General features: G+C 42.8%; 1 protein-coding gene across 2 annotated transcripts; it reads right to left on the bottom strand.

Annotated features, from left to right (window-relative positions):
• Positions 1–143: 143 nt before the first annotated feature.
• Positions 144–12,984, bottom strand: MEAK7 (MTOR associated protein, eak-7 homolog). Of its 2 annotated transcripts, none has more exons than XM_084215276.1 (9): positions 12,731–12,984; positions 12,408–12,522; positions 11,118–11,294; positions 8,243–8,473; positions 7,672–7,816; positions 6,599–7,039; positions 5,268–5,386; positions 4,273–4,452; positions 144–3,283 (listed from the first exon to the last, which is right to left on the bottom strand). In XM_084215276.1, the coding sequence occupies exons 3-9, from the start codon at positions 11,283–11,285 to the stop codon at positions 3,149–3,151; spliced, it is 1,419 nt and encodes a 472-aa protein (XP_084071402.1). In that variant the 5' UTR covers positions 11,286–11,294; positions 12,408–12,522; positions 12,731–12,984; the 3' UTR covers positions 144–3,148. The 2 variants fall into 2 exon arrangements, with proteins under 2 accessions (XP_084071402.1, XP_084071401.1); XM_084215275.1 differs by having other exon boundaries at positions 12,465–12,522; positions 12,731–12,803.
• Between the last annotated feature and the right edge of the window lie 2,844 nt (positions 12,985–15,828).

The raw sequence follows: 15,828 nt of genomic DNA, 5'->3' as shown, positions 1-15,828 counted from the left end.
GAGCTGTCTGCACAAACCTCCAGAGTGGCTCCTTTTTTAAACCAACAGCAGGTATATTTTTGTAACACTGATCTGTATTCCAGAAGGCTGAGCTAGTCCCAGACAAAAGAAGAGTTTCACACCTGTACAGAAAAATCTATTGTGCATAAACTGAAATTTTATTTATTTAAATCAAAATCATTTTTATTAATAAAATCTACGTTTTAAAATGTTACTGACAAGTATCTGAGTGAGACTCGTGATTTAGACACGTCCTTTAATGTTTCACTAGAAGAGTGGGGAAGACCTGCCTTGAAGCATTTCTTTTCCTTCAATCTAGAGTGTTTGTGGATTCCCAGATACCCAGGCTTGACTCAGCAAGACTTTCAAGGAAATTGTGGGGAGCTGTCAAACAGAGCAGGGAGCTGAAGTGCCAACCCTCAGCTGTCAGTCTTTGTACCTGTGTGACTGACAGGAGAAGGGAAGGCTGATCAGACCCAGTGCTCAGCAGTGGATGGATTTAATGGGAAAGGGACTCGCTTCCAAAGAGCCTGACAACAAAGATGAGTCAGGAACAGAGCAGGGATGTTGGGCTTTGGAGCTGGACCAAAACTGCACAAAAGAGACTGAGCTGTTCAGATCATAGCTAAGCCCACTGCTGACAAAAGCTTTCTGGACATTTTTAGGTGCATGAGAACAAAGCCCAGATTTCTTAATCATTAGGCTCAGGTTAAAATAAAAATTGAGTCTTTCCCAAGCCTGTCTTTTACTTTTAAAGAACAATTTGGATTAATCGCATCTGCTGGTTGGATCAGTGGTGTCCTAGTAAATAATGCTTCACTGAGACATTTGCTGAACTGCCAGTGTCAGTTTTCTTCTTACCCCAGCTTAACACCTACAAAGTGAAGAGTCTCAGACACAAACTTGTCAAAAAACTCCAATTTCAGAGGTTACAATGCTATGCTGATAGTCACAAGGTGAAGTTCAAACAGGATTATATTTTGGGTTCATAATCTAGAAAGAAACAGCTTTACTAATACTCATTAAAAATCAAAGAAAACCTGGCCACTGAAATATTTTTGGTGGAGAGTAGCTTTGTACAATTCAAGTTTTTTTATACCCTTGCAGATGGTTTCAGTTCTCAAAAACAAGCTTTTGCCTTGTAATGGAAGGAAAATGAAGTCTAGCTGTTTATTTTAACTGCAGAAATTCAACTGTCTCATCCTGTATGCCATCTACATGGGAGTGTTTCATAGGCTTAGTCACTGCTAAGTGAAAAGGACCTCTGAGACTCCTGGTGGGAGTTTGAGAACGTTCAAACAAAAGCTGCTATCACCACACTTACAGACAGTATCATGTACTTACTACTCCTTACATTAAATTACAAAATTTAATATTATTAATATATAGAGAGAAGAAAACTCTACAAAAGTATCACTGCAATTGTTCTGATGCTTTTTTTTTTTTCCTGTGTCTTACAAACTTGGGAGATTATCTGGTTTCTCTAAGCAAATACAGCATAAAAGGACATTCTTCCAGGCCTTTCACAGCACTCTCTGTACTACAACAAAGAGCATGTAAATGCCCCAAGCATTAGTTCAGGTACTCTACAAAACACACAGCTGAGTCCTAGGATGACTGGCTGGAGTGATTTCTTCATGCTCTCCTTTCAAGGCTAACTTTATGTTGTTTAATATAATTTTTACAAATGAGATCTACATTAAGGCACAAGTGCAGATTGTTCAGAATATTCAAATCTGGCTCCCTATGAAAAACAACAGGTGGGGGGAAAATGCCATACAAAAAAACATCAAGGGAAAGAATTTCAAGGAAGGCCACATGAGCAGAAATTATAGAATTCTATTGTTTTTCTCTAAGCTGCAAAGAAGACAAACTCATGCCAGGACAAAGGGGATTGGACACAGTCCTCTCCCTCAGGAGGAGAAAAACTGACAATCAGAGACACTGATAACCAAACACATATTGCTGAGTTAGAAACTGCAGCCCCCGCTAGAAATCAGGATTCTTTTTGACAAGTTAATTACACATAGTAAATTAGCAAGGTCAAATGAATAATTACTGAGAGATGGGAACTAATTCAAGTAGAAAAAGTCCTGAGTATAAGAGACCTGACAGAACGGTGCTGACTGAAGAATCACAAAACAGAGCACAAACCCCAACAACTACATTTCCCATTGTGGGGATTCTTTTCCATAACATAGTAATGACTCATTATGTGGAAATAAAGTGTACAGCAATCATCTTTAACCATTTTACAGACATAACCCTGATTTTTATTTCACTCACAAGGTATCTGCAGATCCTGTTCTCAATTAAGTGTGGCTGCTTCTTACTCAACCTTTTTTACAGCCTGATCTTTTACTCCAGTCTCATGTAGCTACTAAAGAATGTACCTTCTCTAGAGAATTCTGCTGGAGGTATTTTCAGGATAAATATGGCTCCAATGATTCTGGTCTAAGCTTAAAAAGCAACAGACAAGTTTCTGCAGAAACAGATGAAGAGAGATGCACTAGGGATAGTATAGTACTATACAACTTGTTGTGTAACATCCTACAGCTCACATGGAATCACCTGCTGAAAATCTGAATTCTAAATCTTGAAATTTAATGCTTTAACTGAAGCAATGCAGATTTATAGCATCCTTCATATGGCATCATGTGACTATTCTATGTTCATCAGTGTAAGACATCATTACAGTTTGTAAGCTTTGCTGACTTAATTTCATTGCATGCAAATGAATATGTGCAGTTGAGGTATAAGAGCTTTAATCAGTGCCTTGAACAGGATTTATAAATATATAACTATGTACATATCAATTCTCCAGAACAGAAAGCCACACTGTCAATAACTTCTGCTTTTAATTCAGAGTGCAGACAAGATCTATGGGGAATGAAAGCAGATTCATATTCAGCTGGAGCTCAGTCATGCCTGATGATTATGTCCCCAGTTAATTTTTCTGTCCTCCCCAAACAAAACCCTTCAGGCAGATTAGTGTTTTACACCTAAATATTACACAAGTACAAGGCTTAAGCTTTGTCCCAGACAATTAAGGTACATTCAAGTGGGAAAAAAAAAGGAAAAAAACATCTTGTCCAAGGAACATCATCACCACTTGAAGTAAGAAAAAGTAAAGGTTTCTGTGGCTCCTTTAGTTCTCATCATCATCACCTTCATCCTCTTCCACGGGCTCCCGCAGACCTTCGCTCTGACGACTTTTCCCGGCCATTTCCAGCAAGGCCTGAGCCTGAGGATCCACATCCAGGATACTCTTCTTACCTTTTCTCTTCAAAACAAAATAAAATACAGTCAATTTAAAAGGTCAGGATCAGGCTACAGGGAAGGGACAACTCAAGTCTGTAAGTGATGAGGTCTACAAACTTGGCACAATGGAGAAGATGTGTTTCCAATTTCAAAATTCTCAAATGCATCAAATGATTTTTACTGCTGCAGCTACATAAAACAGCCATAAACTTTTCCTAAGATGACAGTGAGATATTTCAAGTTTATTCAGGTTACAAGCCATCCAGGACATCCTGGTTAACCCCACCTCAGTCTGAAGTGCTGATGTGAGGTTTTTAAAGAGATCCAGTTACAATTCAACATTTTCTGTAAACAGTTTGCTTTGTTTCTACTTAGAGCTATATGTCCAGTGAAGTCATGGTAGATGAATTTAGTTTGAAAATAAGTAAAAATTAAAAGAAATAAGTTTTAAAACTTCACCAACCTGTACAGACCAGACAGTTTAATAAAAGAATAAATTGCAGGGATAGAGGAGACTGGAGAGAGGGCTTCCACTCATTCCCAAAAATAAACCATATGCAGAAAGACTGGCATAAACCTATTCACACAAATTTTTGGTAAAACAATAGTAAATTTAAAGTTACTGATAAAGAAAGCTTTTGGGTCTCTTCTTGAACTACAGATTAGACTTTACTTGAAAATTTCCAGTGCTTTTAGAAACTCTGGGTTTTACTGAGCCCCTCCAAGGAGGTTCCTCCCAGAGACCATTCCTCAATGTCAAAAAGGCCTTCTGAAATTCCAAGTACTGCTACTCTGACTCTATCACCTCATGGCTCCTCCATTCCTTCTTGTTGGCACCTCAATAATTCCACGACAGTTCTGCTATTTGGTGCTACAAAACACATGGCACCACAGGGCCAGGCAAAGAACATGTTATTCACTACAGTGGAGAGACAGTGTTTAAACAGAAAACTGCAACCGTGAGCTTTGCACTCACACCTTCTGTTCCAACCAGGACACAATTTCACCTACCCCTGCACTCTCAGGGGCATCTCCCACTGCCCAAACTTCCATGGCATCCAGTGTAAAATCCTCTTTGGCTGACAGCTGGGGGCTGTTGTAGGTGGTGCAGCGAGGTTTGGCTTTGCTGTGGCCCTTCCCGTAGTCACTGTCTATCCAGAGCCCAAAGTAGCCATGCTGTCCACCCATACCCTGTGGAGAAAACCAGCACATTAAACACATCCTGCACGGGGAAAACAGACTGGCAAAGTCAGGAAACCTGAGAGTAAGCTGCTGTGGTCAGTATTTATGCCACACTTCTGTGGGTAGGTGAAGAAAGGGGATACCTACATCAATTATTCCTGAATACAACTGAAAATTTACCTGAATGATATTGCCCTACCTCTGTGCTTCACAGAATACAAATATCTGTCACTTGTGCCAAAATTAAACTCCTGGCTTTTGTTTATTGACTATTAACAGTTCCATTTCAAACAGTGCTCGTGTTTGCTGCCTCCTTTCCATTTAGGAAAGTATCTACAGAAACCAATAATGTAATTTGATGGTTTTCACTTTTTCTAGAGCAAATTAATTCCAGCCTGCTGGAAATTCCCAAAGTTATGGGCACATAATGATCCAAAATTGTAAAGTATTTCCAGGACAGGTGGTGTGCTGTAGCTCTGTAGAAACTCCTCTGCATCTGGAGAACTCATTTGTGAACTTGAGTAGGAGTAGCTCCTGCCACTGTCATCACACAGCAGCAGCAGCTACTTGCAATGTCTGCACTCTCATCCTGCTGGGATTTCTCCTCCATAATTCCAAAAGCAGTTGCTGTGGTAGGGAGAACAGCCAGTGGAAGAATCCTCAGTTACACAGATTACTGTTTTGTGCTGCTTCAGGCATGCAAATTTCCTCAGAGAATAACAAGTGAAATAAATCTGCTCTCAGAATGCAAAAAACCCCCCACAAAACACTTCCAAATGCCAGCCACAAATCCAATTTCCAAATCATCATTTCTGAATACTTACCAGTCCATTTGGCATCGTCTGTTGGCCGTGGTTTAAATACATGTAGTGGTCATTGTACCCTGTGTATGTGTATACAGCCAGAGTGGGGAAAACAGAAAACAGAAAGCATCTGTTGTCACCTGCAAACAGAAAAGCACCTCAGGTCAGACAAGAGGTAGAGCAATAACAAATAAATTAGAAAAAATAATTTAAGCTGAATAATTCAAAGACAGCTGCCATCTCAGAAAGCCAGTAGATCCCCCATAAAGAGAGATCTACTGACTTTCTGAGATTTTAGATCTATTTTTTATTCTCAGTGAACTCTGTGCAGTCACAAAAATCAATGCAATTACAGGCTGTGGTCAAGGGCAGAGTCAGAGGCACCACTAGGACATTATGTCACTATGTCACCTATCCCAGACTGCATTATATCACCTAAAACTGGCCAGCTGACAGATCTGTACAAACTGAATGCAGACATCCCTAGTTCTGACTACACTGATAGATGAATCAGTACAGATTTGATGATTTAGAGCAATTTTCACCATGCCCAGTTCAGGATTCAGAGGCACCTGTGGTGTGCTTGCCCTGTAGGCTTTGTATGATTCTCTATCAGGAAAAAATACAAGGAAATGGATGTATAATCAATGTAAAATAATATTATACCAACTGTCTGAAGTGGTAATTTTCAAATACTCATTTAGGACATGAATAGAATTTCTAATGTAGCCAGAGTGAGGATTCCCAGCAACACCAAATACCCATAGCCCATGATTTTTCTTCTAAAATCCATCACAAACATTCTTTCCAAAGAGTTCTTCAAAAACCCTCTCTTCTCCCTCAAAGTTTTAAGGGAACAAGAGAAGTTGAGCTTGCCCCAAGAATCCTCTGGCTGCTGGATTTCAGAAGGGGAACAAAGACAGTGCAGGCTCAGGTGTTCCTGAGGGAGGACTGCCATCCTGTGGTCAACTTATTTAGACACTAATTCATCATCTGTGCTCTACTTCATTCATTTTCATTTGATTTTCAACCTAAGCAGCTACAGGGCTTGATAGATTTCCCTAAAACCTTGCTCTGTGGTCAGTAAGTCCTGCAATTTTAAAAGCCTTATCAAATAAAAAACTATAAATATTAATCAGCAACATGCCTGACTGCCATGCTAAGAATAACTTTGCATGTGTTTTATATTCTTTGAAAATTACTGCTATTTTTGCCACAGAGAAATTCACTTGGAAGTGTAAGAAACACTTTGTGTCATTAAAGGGATGGTATCCATCAAGGAGACAGGATTCTTGTGCCTGTACAAAAACCAGGGAATTTACCAGAGATACAGGAAGAAAAGTGAGTTTTACCTTGAAACTGTGGCTTCACCTCCCAGGAGTGAGATGCAAACCCACCAAAGAGGAAACCATCCAAGTCCCTTATGATCACTATGCAAGGACCTTTGTTCACTATATGGGCACACAGCTGTGAGAAGCTTTCCCCGTGGAGCCTGGAGGAAAATAAGAGCTGCCACTTGTGCTGCATCTCTGCAGGCAGGTGGGAGTTGATGTAGATGATGGCTGGGATGTCAAAGAGACTGACAACTCCTCTTCCCTTGATGCCTTTGCAGTGAGGAACCAGGTTGAGGATGTCATTGGTTTGGTCTGGGAGGGAATGTAGGACGTGGAGGCCTTGCCTGATGACAACACTGAGGAAAACTGAGATCTGGGGAACTCGGTACACCCAGTCCTCAATCACACTTTGGTCAAAACTTGTCTCCAGTAGCTGAGACCCCACGGGTTTTGTCCCATCTAAAGAATAAGACACACAGGAAGAAGAGTAAGTCTCCCTGTCTGGAAAATCATCAGGAAGTGTAAACGTAATAGTCCATTACTGTAATGCACAGAAAACCACTAATGAAAGGAACCAGGAACAGTAAAATGTCAACATTAAACAAATTAAACAAATGCAACCATAGAAATGAGAAACCTTTACCTGTGGCATTCTTTGATTGGGCTGTCATGATTTAGAAACACAGACTTTGAACTACAACTCATGAAATGTTCTTTACAAGACAGCAAGATCTGTTATTACAACAGTGCAAAGATAGATCTATGCTTTATAAAAGGACATAGCCAAAAATACATGATAAATACTATTTAAATAAATATTATTTAAATGCCCATTCCAATCATTTGCAAGTTAGGGATTTGTAAAATAGACATGTTCCATGACAAACTAGGACTTCAGATGGAATCTCACCTGAATTTAGGGGAGAAAGATGGTAAGGTTAAATAAATAAAATTGCAATGTCATTTTCTAAGCACTAGGTTTGAAATTTTGGTCTCACCCTTAAAATTCAAAGATGTGACCTAAAGATAGAAATTCTCATCAGATCACTGATTACACAAGCTCTGGGACAAGCTGAATCAGGGCTGCTTACCTGGAAGCTTCAATTCTGAGAGCAGCTCAGAAGCCAAAGCTTTGACTCCACTTGAAGAATCCCTCGTATTCTCCAAAGTCCAACCTTTCAGCTCCTTCCTGTAGCTCAGTACATGGACTACAGATGTGATCAGATCCTCTGTGAACTTAAAAGATTAAAACATCACCATTTTGGTATTTCTTAAGTGAAACTCCCAAGAGCTTCAAAGAACTGTCTGCAGATAAAGTCAAGAAGCAGTGACGCTGTAATCCCAAAGGCAGAAACATTTCTTGCCATGACAAGTCAGCAACTACAGAAATGCTATTTCAGTGTCACAGGCCTTGAAAAATATCTTTTTTCAAGTTGTTTCATACATGCTACTTCACAAAGCACCTCCATAAAATAAAGAGGGAGAGGAAGGTCAACGTAGGAGCTGCTAGTGAGTTACTGTTCTGTGGTATCTCAAAAGTTACATAGTTGATCCTGCAACTAAAGCTCTAGAAAGCATTTCACTCAGTTCCCAGAAGCACCAGCCACACCACAGCCCTGCTCTCTTACTGTCCCCCCAACGCACATTTAACTGCTTGTTTACCTCTTGGATTTGTTTGCCCTTCAGAGGCCCTCCCGTCTTGGCGATCATTCTCATTATTATGCTAATCTTCTCATCTGCATTCCCTTTTAAGAGGTTTGACATAAAAATTACAAACTGCTCCTTAGCAATCTGTTCAGTGAGCCCAGCTGATTTGCCAGGCAGGTCAACGCTTTTCATTCCATTGTACAACCGAGCAGTCATTGGCTCTGGCAGGGGCTCCCGGGTGTGTGCCTGCAGTGACAGAAACAGCAAAGAGCACATTTTAGAAATTAAGAATAACTGATATGTTCCAGTTAATCTGTGCTGATATACAGTATGTAGCATCAGTAACAAAATTTTGTCAATTAAGTGCTTTGACAAGAGAAAAACTAAAAATCTCTATTTTAATAGTGATTTTTTTAGTGATTTAGGTTGATACTGTTTTCTAGAAACACCACGGGCTTCAGAAAAATCAACACTGTAAAATCTTAATAGGATATTAGCAAAGGGTTTCTAGGTGGTGCAAAGGTTTACAGCTCTGCCAGTAAAACATTCAAAACTGTGTTTTAATTCCGCTTTCGATAGTGCAGCTCACTTAAAAGCAAAGTGGAGTGTTTTCCATATCTCAGTTTTGGCCTCAAGGTAGTGTTTAACCCCACATACATGTGTAGAAACTATCCTGGAAAATTTCCCCCTGCATAGCAACGAACTGAAGCACAGATCACCTGATTTTTAAAAAGCATCCCTGGTGTTAAGAGAGTCAAAATCAGCACTTATTCATCTGGATTGCATACTTGGCCCTTTGAATTGAAATCTAGCTGGAATATATCATCACTCATCACAGCTCTGTGGGAAAGATCTGACTCTGGATTCAAAGTGTTCAAGATAATTACAGAGTTTAAAAATAAATAATCTTGAGTACATGCACAGAAGGGGAGGTGATTACCCAGTGTCCTCACTGTGCACAGAGGTGTGCTGAGGACCTGACTTGACTCTTCCACACAGGCTGTAGCTCAGTGGGGACTGTGCTGAAATCAGTGGAGCCCCACCTGCCTAAAAGCCCAACTGCAGCTCCACTCAGGGGGGCTGCTATTGCTGATTCCTGGCTCAATACCACTCATGGGAAGCCACCTGGGCTGCTCCTATTTGCTGGTAATGGCTGTTGCTGGGCATGAGAGATCCAACACCCTGAGCTCTCTGCTGCCGGGACTGACGTCAGTGCTACAACTCCCATTGATTCCAGCAGCAGCAGCAGAAATAGCAGCCACAGCCTTCCCCATCAGAGTGCTCCACAGCGAGGGAGGGATGCTCACAGGGGGTACAGCTGGCTTTGAGAGGCTTTCTAAAAATCCTCTATGAGCCTCAAGTGGGAGAGGCAGCAGGGAACACAACTAAAACATTATACTCAACTGTTTTTTACTTCACACTGCTGATTTACCTGCCTACTCCCTACCTAATCCCACCACTTCACTGAGCTGTTTCATTTTGCTTCTAGCTATTCCAAAGAGTGGGCCTGGGGTGTGAAAAAAGGAGGTGTGTAAAAAAGGAATCCTTAATAACCATCTAACTCACACCTCTGACAGCTCAGAGCCCTTGTTTTAAAAAGGCTTCATGAAATTATCAAGAGGTTCCTGCTCCACCTGCTTCCCAAGCTATGCAGTGCAGCCTGTCCTGGCTCAGATGCTTGGGGCCACACCAGTGGTACCAGATTGTTGTGGGATCAAATCTGTCACATCTCAGTCCAGGCATGAGCATTGTCACCTACAAGGCACGAATGCCATTGCCATTCTCCCTCTGCACCTACAGCAAGTCTTCCAAAAGATTTTAATTTAACCTGGCAAACAAAAAGGCAGGAAGGGAAAAGGCAAATGTTCATCAAAGATCACACTGATTTGGGGCAAAGCTAGAAAGAGAACTTCTGCCAGGTCCCAAACAATTAACAGGCACCAAGGATATTGGATGAACTAGTGCTGAAAAACCAGGCATCAGGAACACAATTTCCAAACTTGGTGTTCCAAAAAATGGTGACAGCTCACAAACAGCCAGGCTGCAGGAAGGCTGAAGCTGGTCTGTATGCACAGGCATTGCTGAACACCTTAAAATAACCTGCTGCTTTCAATGAGCTTTAATTTGACTCCATTATCTGTGTAATATACATCAAACTGCACTTTACCACCACATTCATTTGGCCACTTAGCTCCTGACTAGCTGAAGTTATTAAGGATCCCAGTGACTCATTTTTCTCTTTTCTTGATTAGAAAATGAATGCAAAGTTAATCAGAAGCATAATGCATGTTAATTTGCTAAAACAGGGAGCCACAGCTTAATCAAGTCAAATTGAATTCTCTCCTTTTAGTACAAGTGAAGAGATTAGAGACAGTGATATGTCAAGGGAGACAGGCATAACCAAATAAAAATTGACTTTGTGACAGCTTCTCAAGACAATCTGTAAATGATCGCACGCTACAGACTCCAGGGGTAAAAATATTCTTCCCATTTTTCAGGTCTCTGTGAAAATATTTCCATACATGCTATCTTACTTTAGAATTAGGAAAACGGCAAACGGACCCAAAAGTGCAATTTACTTTAGAATTAGGAAAACGGCAAACGGACCCAAAAGTCTCTGTGAAAATATTTCCATACATGCTATCTTACTTTAGAATTAGGAAAACGGCAAACGGACCCAAAAGTGCAATTTAAGAGATAAATGCAAACCTGAATGTCACTAGTCTGGTTAAACTGCAAGAAAAAGTTAAATATCCATCCTGCCCCAACATATGAAAAATTAAATTGAGATGAGCAATCCTTAAAAAATACCACATCTTTATAGTTTATTTCTGGAATTCTGTTCAATGCACTACATCCCAGATATATAATGAATAACAGACTGTCTTGCCTGTAGTGCTGACAGAGTCACAGTCTTCTTTGCAGCTTTGGCATTTTTTGCTCCAGATGAGCCACTGGATCCTGATAAGGTGTCAAACAGTCCATCAATGTCAGACTGCTCCTCAGGAAGAAATCTGGAAAGGTGATTCTGATAGGCATTGCTTTCAGCATTCCCCATCTTTTCAACCTGAAGCGAAGAGAAAAAAAATCAAAAGAAACATTAAACACAGAAAGGTATCACAAGGGCCATGAAAGACACATCAAACAGACTGACATACCAGTGCAAGCCTTACAAGAAGAGCAAATTAACAGCCTTACAGGAAATTATTAAAACTACTGTTTAGTCTCTGACTTCACCAAGGCTCAATGAACCTGGAGAACATCTGTGAACAGTGACTGTGCTTTAAAAGCTGACAGTCTGACAGCTCTTGGCTAAAACCACCCTGGCCACCAATGCCAACCTCAGTCAAGTCTCTATCAAATGGAAAAACCAATATGATCTAATGGTAAAATTAGTTTACACAAAGTGACCGTGAGTTTGACAGCTGGATTACATCCCTAACATGAAGGGAAAAGCCTGATAATGGATTAGTTATGACAGATTATGCTGCATCTTTCTGGTGCATTAATGGACTGAACCTAAGTTTGCCAATATGATGTGGTACTAAAACACCATCACTCCAAAGTCTCTGAAAATCACATAAGAGTGGGTTTTTTCATGGACACACTATAAAAATAATTTGAAACAAAGGAACAAATACATTTAGGAACACAACTCAAGACACATTATAAACACACAGATTTTTATGAAACCAATAAATCAATCATCGGGAGTTGGTACTCAGAGAATTAAAGCTGGCAGTGGGGGACTGGTTTGGGGGTTCCTTTGTTTGTTTTGTACTTTTAGTGGTACAACTATTTCTCTCAAAGTCCCAGGAGTCACCTGCATTACAGATTGATTTTTAGTGTTGTCTGGGCCATGTGCTCTGCCCTTCTCCTTGGAGCAGCACAGCACAGATCTAGCAGCACCTGTAACCCCAAACTCCACCATGACCACAGTGACGGCCACCACTGCCAACAGCCTTCCCCCCTGTCTCGGGAAGAGACAAGACTGGGGTGACAATATGACAAATATCAGATATGGAACAAAACCATCATTTTGCAGGGTTTTTTTCTGCAAATTCCATGTCCTTCCTGACACCTCTCCTGTGTAAACGAATCTATCAGGCGGCTCTTCAGCCTCTCCTGAAGGACACACTGTTGAGCCCAATGCAGTATTTCTGTCGTTAACTTTGTTTACCGTAAACAAGAGGCCGGGTTGTGACTGCTTCACCTTCGGGCCTAAAGCCTTATTTGCCTGAGGAAGATGCCGAACGTGCGGTAAACACCGAGGGGTGAATGGAAACCACTGCAACCTAAAAAACAGACCATGGACATGTTGTTAAATTAAGCAGCGAACCGCTGGACAAAAGGGGGCTTTGAAAGGTTTATTCCCGGTGTGCCCAGCTCAGCTCAGCTCAGCCCTGCCCATCCTCCGCAGCCCGTGGCAGCAGCTCCCGCCCCATCCCGGTGACGAGGCGGAGGCTGGGGCTGGGCCGAGCCCCCCGCCCGCCCCTCGCTTACCGGCACGGCGGGCCTGCCCCGATGGGCCCCGCGCTGAGACACCGGCCCGGGCCTCGATAGCCCCCGATGGGCCCCGCGCTGTGACACCGGCCCGGGCCTCGATAGCGCCCGATGGGCCCCGCGCTGTGACACCGGCCCGGGCCTCGATAGCCCCCGATGGGCCCCGCGCTGTGACACCGGCCCGGGCCTCGATAGCCCCCGATGGGCCCCGCGCTGTGACACCAGCCTGGGCCCGGCCGGCGCCATCCGGCACCTCCGCCCGCACGGCCGGGGCGGAGCGCGGGGCCGGCCCTCGGCCACGGGGAGGGACGGGCGGAGCGAAGTAGGCAGGGAAGGGATGGAGGGAAGCCTGGAAGGCGAGGAGCAGCGGTGTTGCCCCCGCGATCCGGAGGGGACAGGCGGGCGGTGAGGAGGCAGCCTGAGAGCTCCGGACACAGCCAGAGCGCGGCCACCCCGCCTCCATCCGAGCTTCCTCAGCCTTGAGGGGACCCTTCTCTTTAAGGGAACGCTTTTCCCTGAGGAAACCCTCATTTTTGAGCGGACACTTCCCTCCTTTTTGAGGGACGCCTCCGTCCTGAGGAAAGTCTCCATTTTGAGGGGACCGTTCACCCTGAGGGGACCCTTTTCCCTGGAGAGAATCTCCTTTAGGAAACCGCCCTCCCGGAGGAGAAGGAACACTTTTCTCTGAGGAGACCCTTCTTCCTGTGGCGTCCCTTTTCCCTCAGCCTCCCTGGCCCTAAAATATGTATTAAAAAGAGTGAAAATTCAGAGCTGTAGCTGCGACACAGCAACCACACTTCACAGCTCCTGTCAGGACTGAGGTACCAGGTGCCTTGTGCAGAAACATTTTAATAACCATCCCAGAAATTATCCCGGGAAGGTCCCAGAAAGGTCTGTGGGTGAAGGTGTTGCTGGCCCGGATCTGTGCTGGAAACAGCTCACGGCCTTTGGAAGGGAGAAGCTGGGTGTGCCTGTGTATAATAAATACACACACACTCTGGTCACTTTCAGGGTAAATGCTCCAGCTCTGGTCAGTTTCAATGGCAGAGGGGACTGGAGGGAAAGCACAACAATTTTTCAATGAATAGGTTCGGTTTCTGTCTCCTGACTGGCAAAATCAGGCTGGCGTGAAGCTAAGAGGTAAAAAGGCTGTACATGGGCTAAGGGACAAATGCAAGGTGACAGGGACTGGCCATGCCTTCAGTCAGACATGTGAATACTTGGGAGAAAAAATTACAACCTCAGTGGTTGCAAAACTCTGGTCCCACAACTCTCTTTTTTTTCCAGGTAGCAACTTTTCATCCCATTTGCATTATTCTCCTTGTTCTTTCAGCTACAGGGTTTGGTTCCTGCAGCACACCAAGACCTTCACATTCAGAACAGTAGCACCATTTTTGTCCATGCTTTGTCTGACTGTGGTTGATTTTCTTGGAGCCTGAAGCCCCCTTCTCCTTCCAGATGGGGGAGATGAACAAATTCACACAAATCTGGTATTGTGAGTGTTCCTGCAACAAGGTATCATGGAACAGGTTAGCAGCTTTGACATTTAACTTTTAATTATGGTCTGATCAGTGTGTTTTTAACAGAAAGCAGAAATGTACAAAAGAAGAGAATTTAGGGGGAAAAAATAGTTTCCCAGAGAAGTTATTAATGTCCCATCCCTGGAAGCTTTCAAGACCAGGTTGTATGGGGCTTGGAGCGCCCTGAGCTAGTGAAATGTGTTTCTGCCCATGGCAGGGGTTGGGATGAGATGAGCTTTAAAGTCCTTCCCAACACAACCCAATCTGTGATTCTGTCTGCACTAACCACGGCAGAGCTCCCACTGTTTTGCTCTTTTGCAAGAATGAGTAAAACTCTTGACAAAGTTAAACCACAACTTTTAATTATGGGGTATTTTTTTTAACCTTCACAGGTGCAAAATTTCATAAAAACCTGTAGAATAGTCTTCCTGTTGCCAGCTCATAAACAGATTGACCCGAATTCCAGGGTGGTTGCTGTTTCAGACTCTCTCTGATCACCACTAGAGGCACAGGAGTTACCCATCTCCTTCAACAGGATCAGACATAGTAAAGTAAAAATGAAATAATTAATGGCATGTTCATATGATATGAACGCAACCTGGGCTAGTGGAAGGTGTCCCTGCCCGTAGCAGTGTCGAGATGACCATTTTAACTCAAAACAGCTGGAAGCATTCCAGGATGCAATGACATTCCTCTGGAAACTGCTGGAGATGTCTTTGCCCACACGATGGCATCGCATGTTTAGGAAGTTCCCCACACTGCGGGCTTCAGCACCGCTCCCAGCGGGTTTGGATTCCCCCGTTTACACACTGTGTTAGAAGTAAAACCTGTGTAATAAACTGGTTTATCCCTTTCCTGTTAACTCTGCGTAGTGACCGTGAGGACAAAACTCGGTTCTTGGTGGAAATCCCTCCCTGAGCAACATGAGCAGGTTCTGGACAAAGTCTGCTGTGTGTTTGGTTTCCATCCGTATTAATGAACTTCCAGATGATGCTCATGGAGAAAAGTGAAACGTGCACCATAAGAAAAAACAAAGTTTTTCATTCAAGTTAACTTTTTCTTCTTTAATTTATTTTTAAAGAAATTGTTTTGTGTTTCTGTGTATGTATCGCTTCACATGCATTTGGATTTTTACATTTATTTGTTTTACTGGTTGTGTTTCAGATTTTATCTCTTTCTGTAGGACCTCTTTTCAGTCTGGAAATATGACAAGACTTGAGATTCTAGTCTTACTGACCTTGCACTCAGACTGACAACCAGCCAGCCAATTCCGAGTGACCAGTATCATCCTCACAAAGAAATGATGCTTTCAAGACCCTTTTTCTCCAGCTACTGAGCTCAGAATCAGTCAAAAGCTACTGAAAGGTACCTGGCCTGGTTTAGCTCAAATTTATCCTCTTTTGTTCAAGCCTTGGCCGTTTGTGACAGAGCTGACTGCCAACTGAGGGTTTGTCTGCCCTGCCCCTCAATCTAACCCGAGCTTCCAGCTGCTCCTGGATGGAGTTTTGTCACTTGCCTGTGACATTAGGCTGTAAACTCCAGCTCTTAAAGCCACGAGATACTCACACTAAATCACAC

Source organism: Fringilla coelebs, assembly GCF_963513975.1.
Source record: "Fringilla coelebs genome assembly, chromosome: 14".
NCBI lineage: Eukaryota > Metazoa > Chordata > Aves > Passeriformes > Fringillidae > Fringilla > Fringilla coelebs.
Note: the sequence above shows the minus strand (reverse complement) of the source record. Positions and strands in the feature narration are given on the sequence as shown.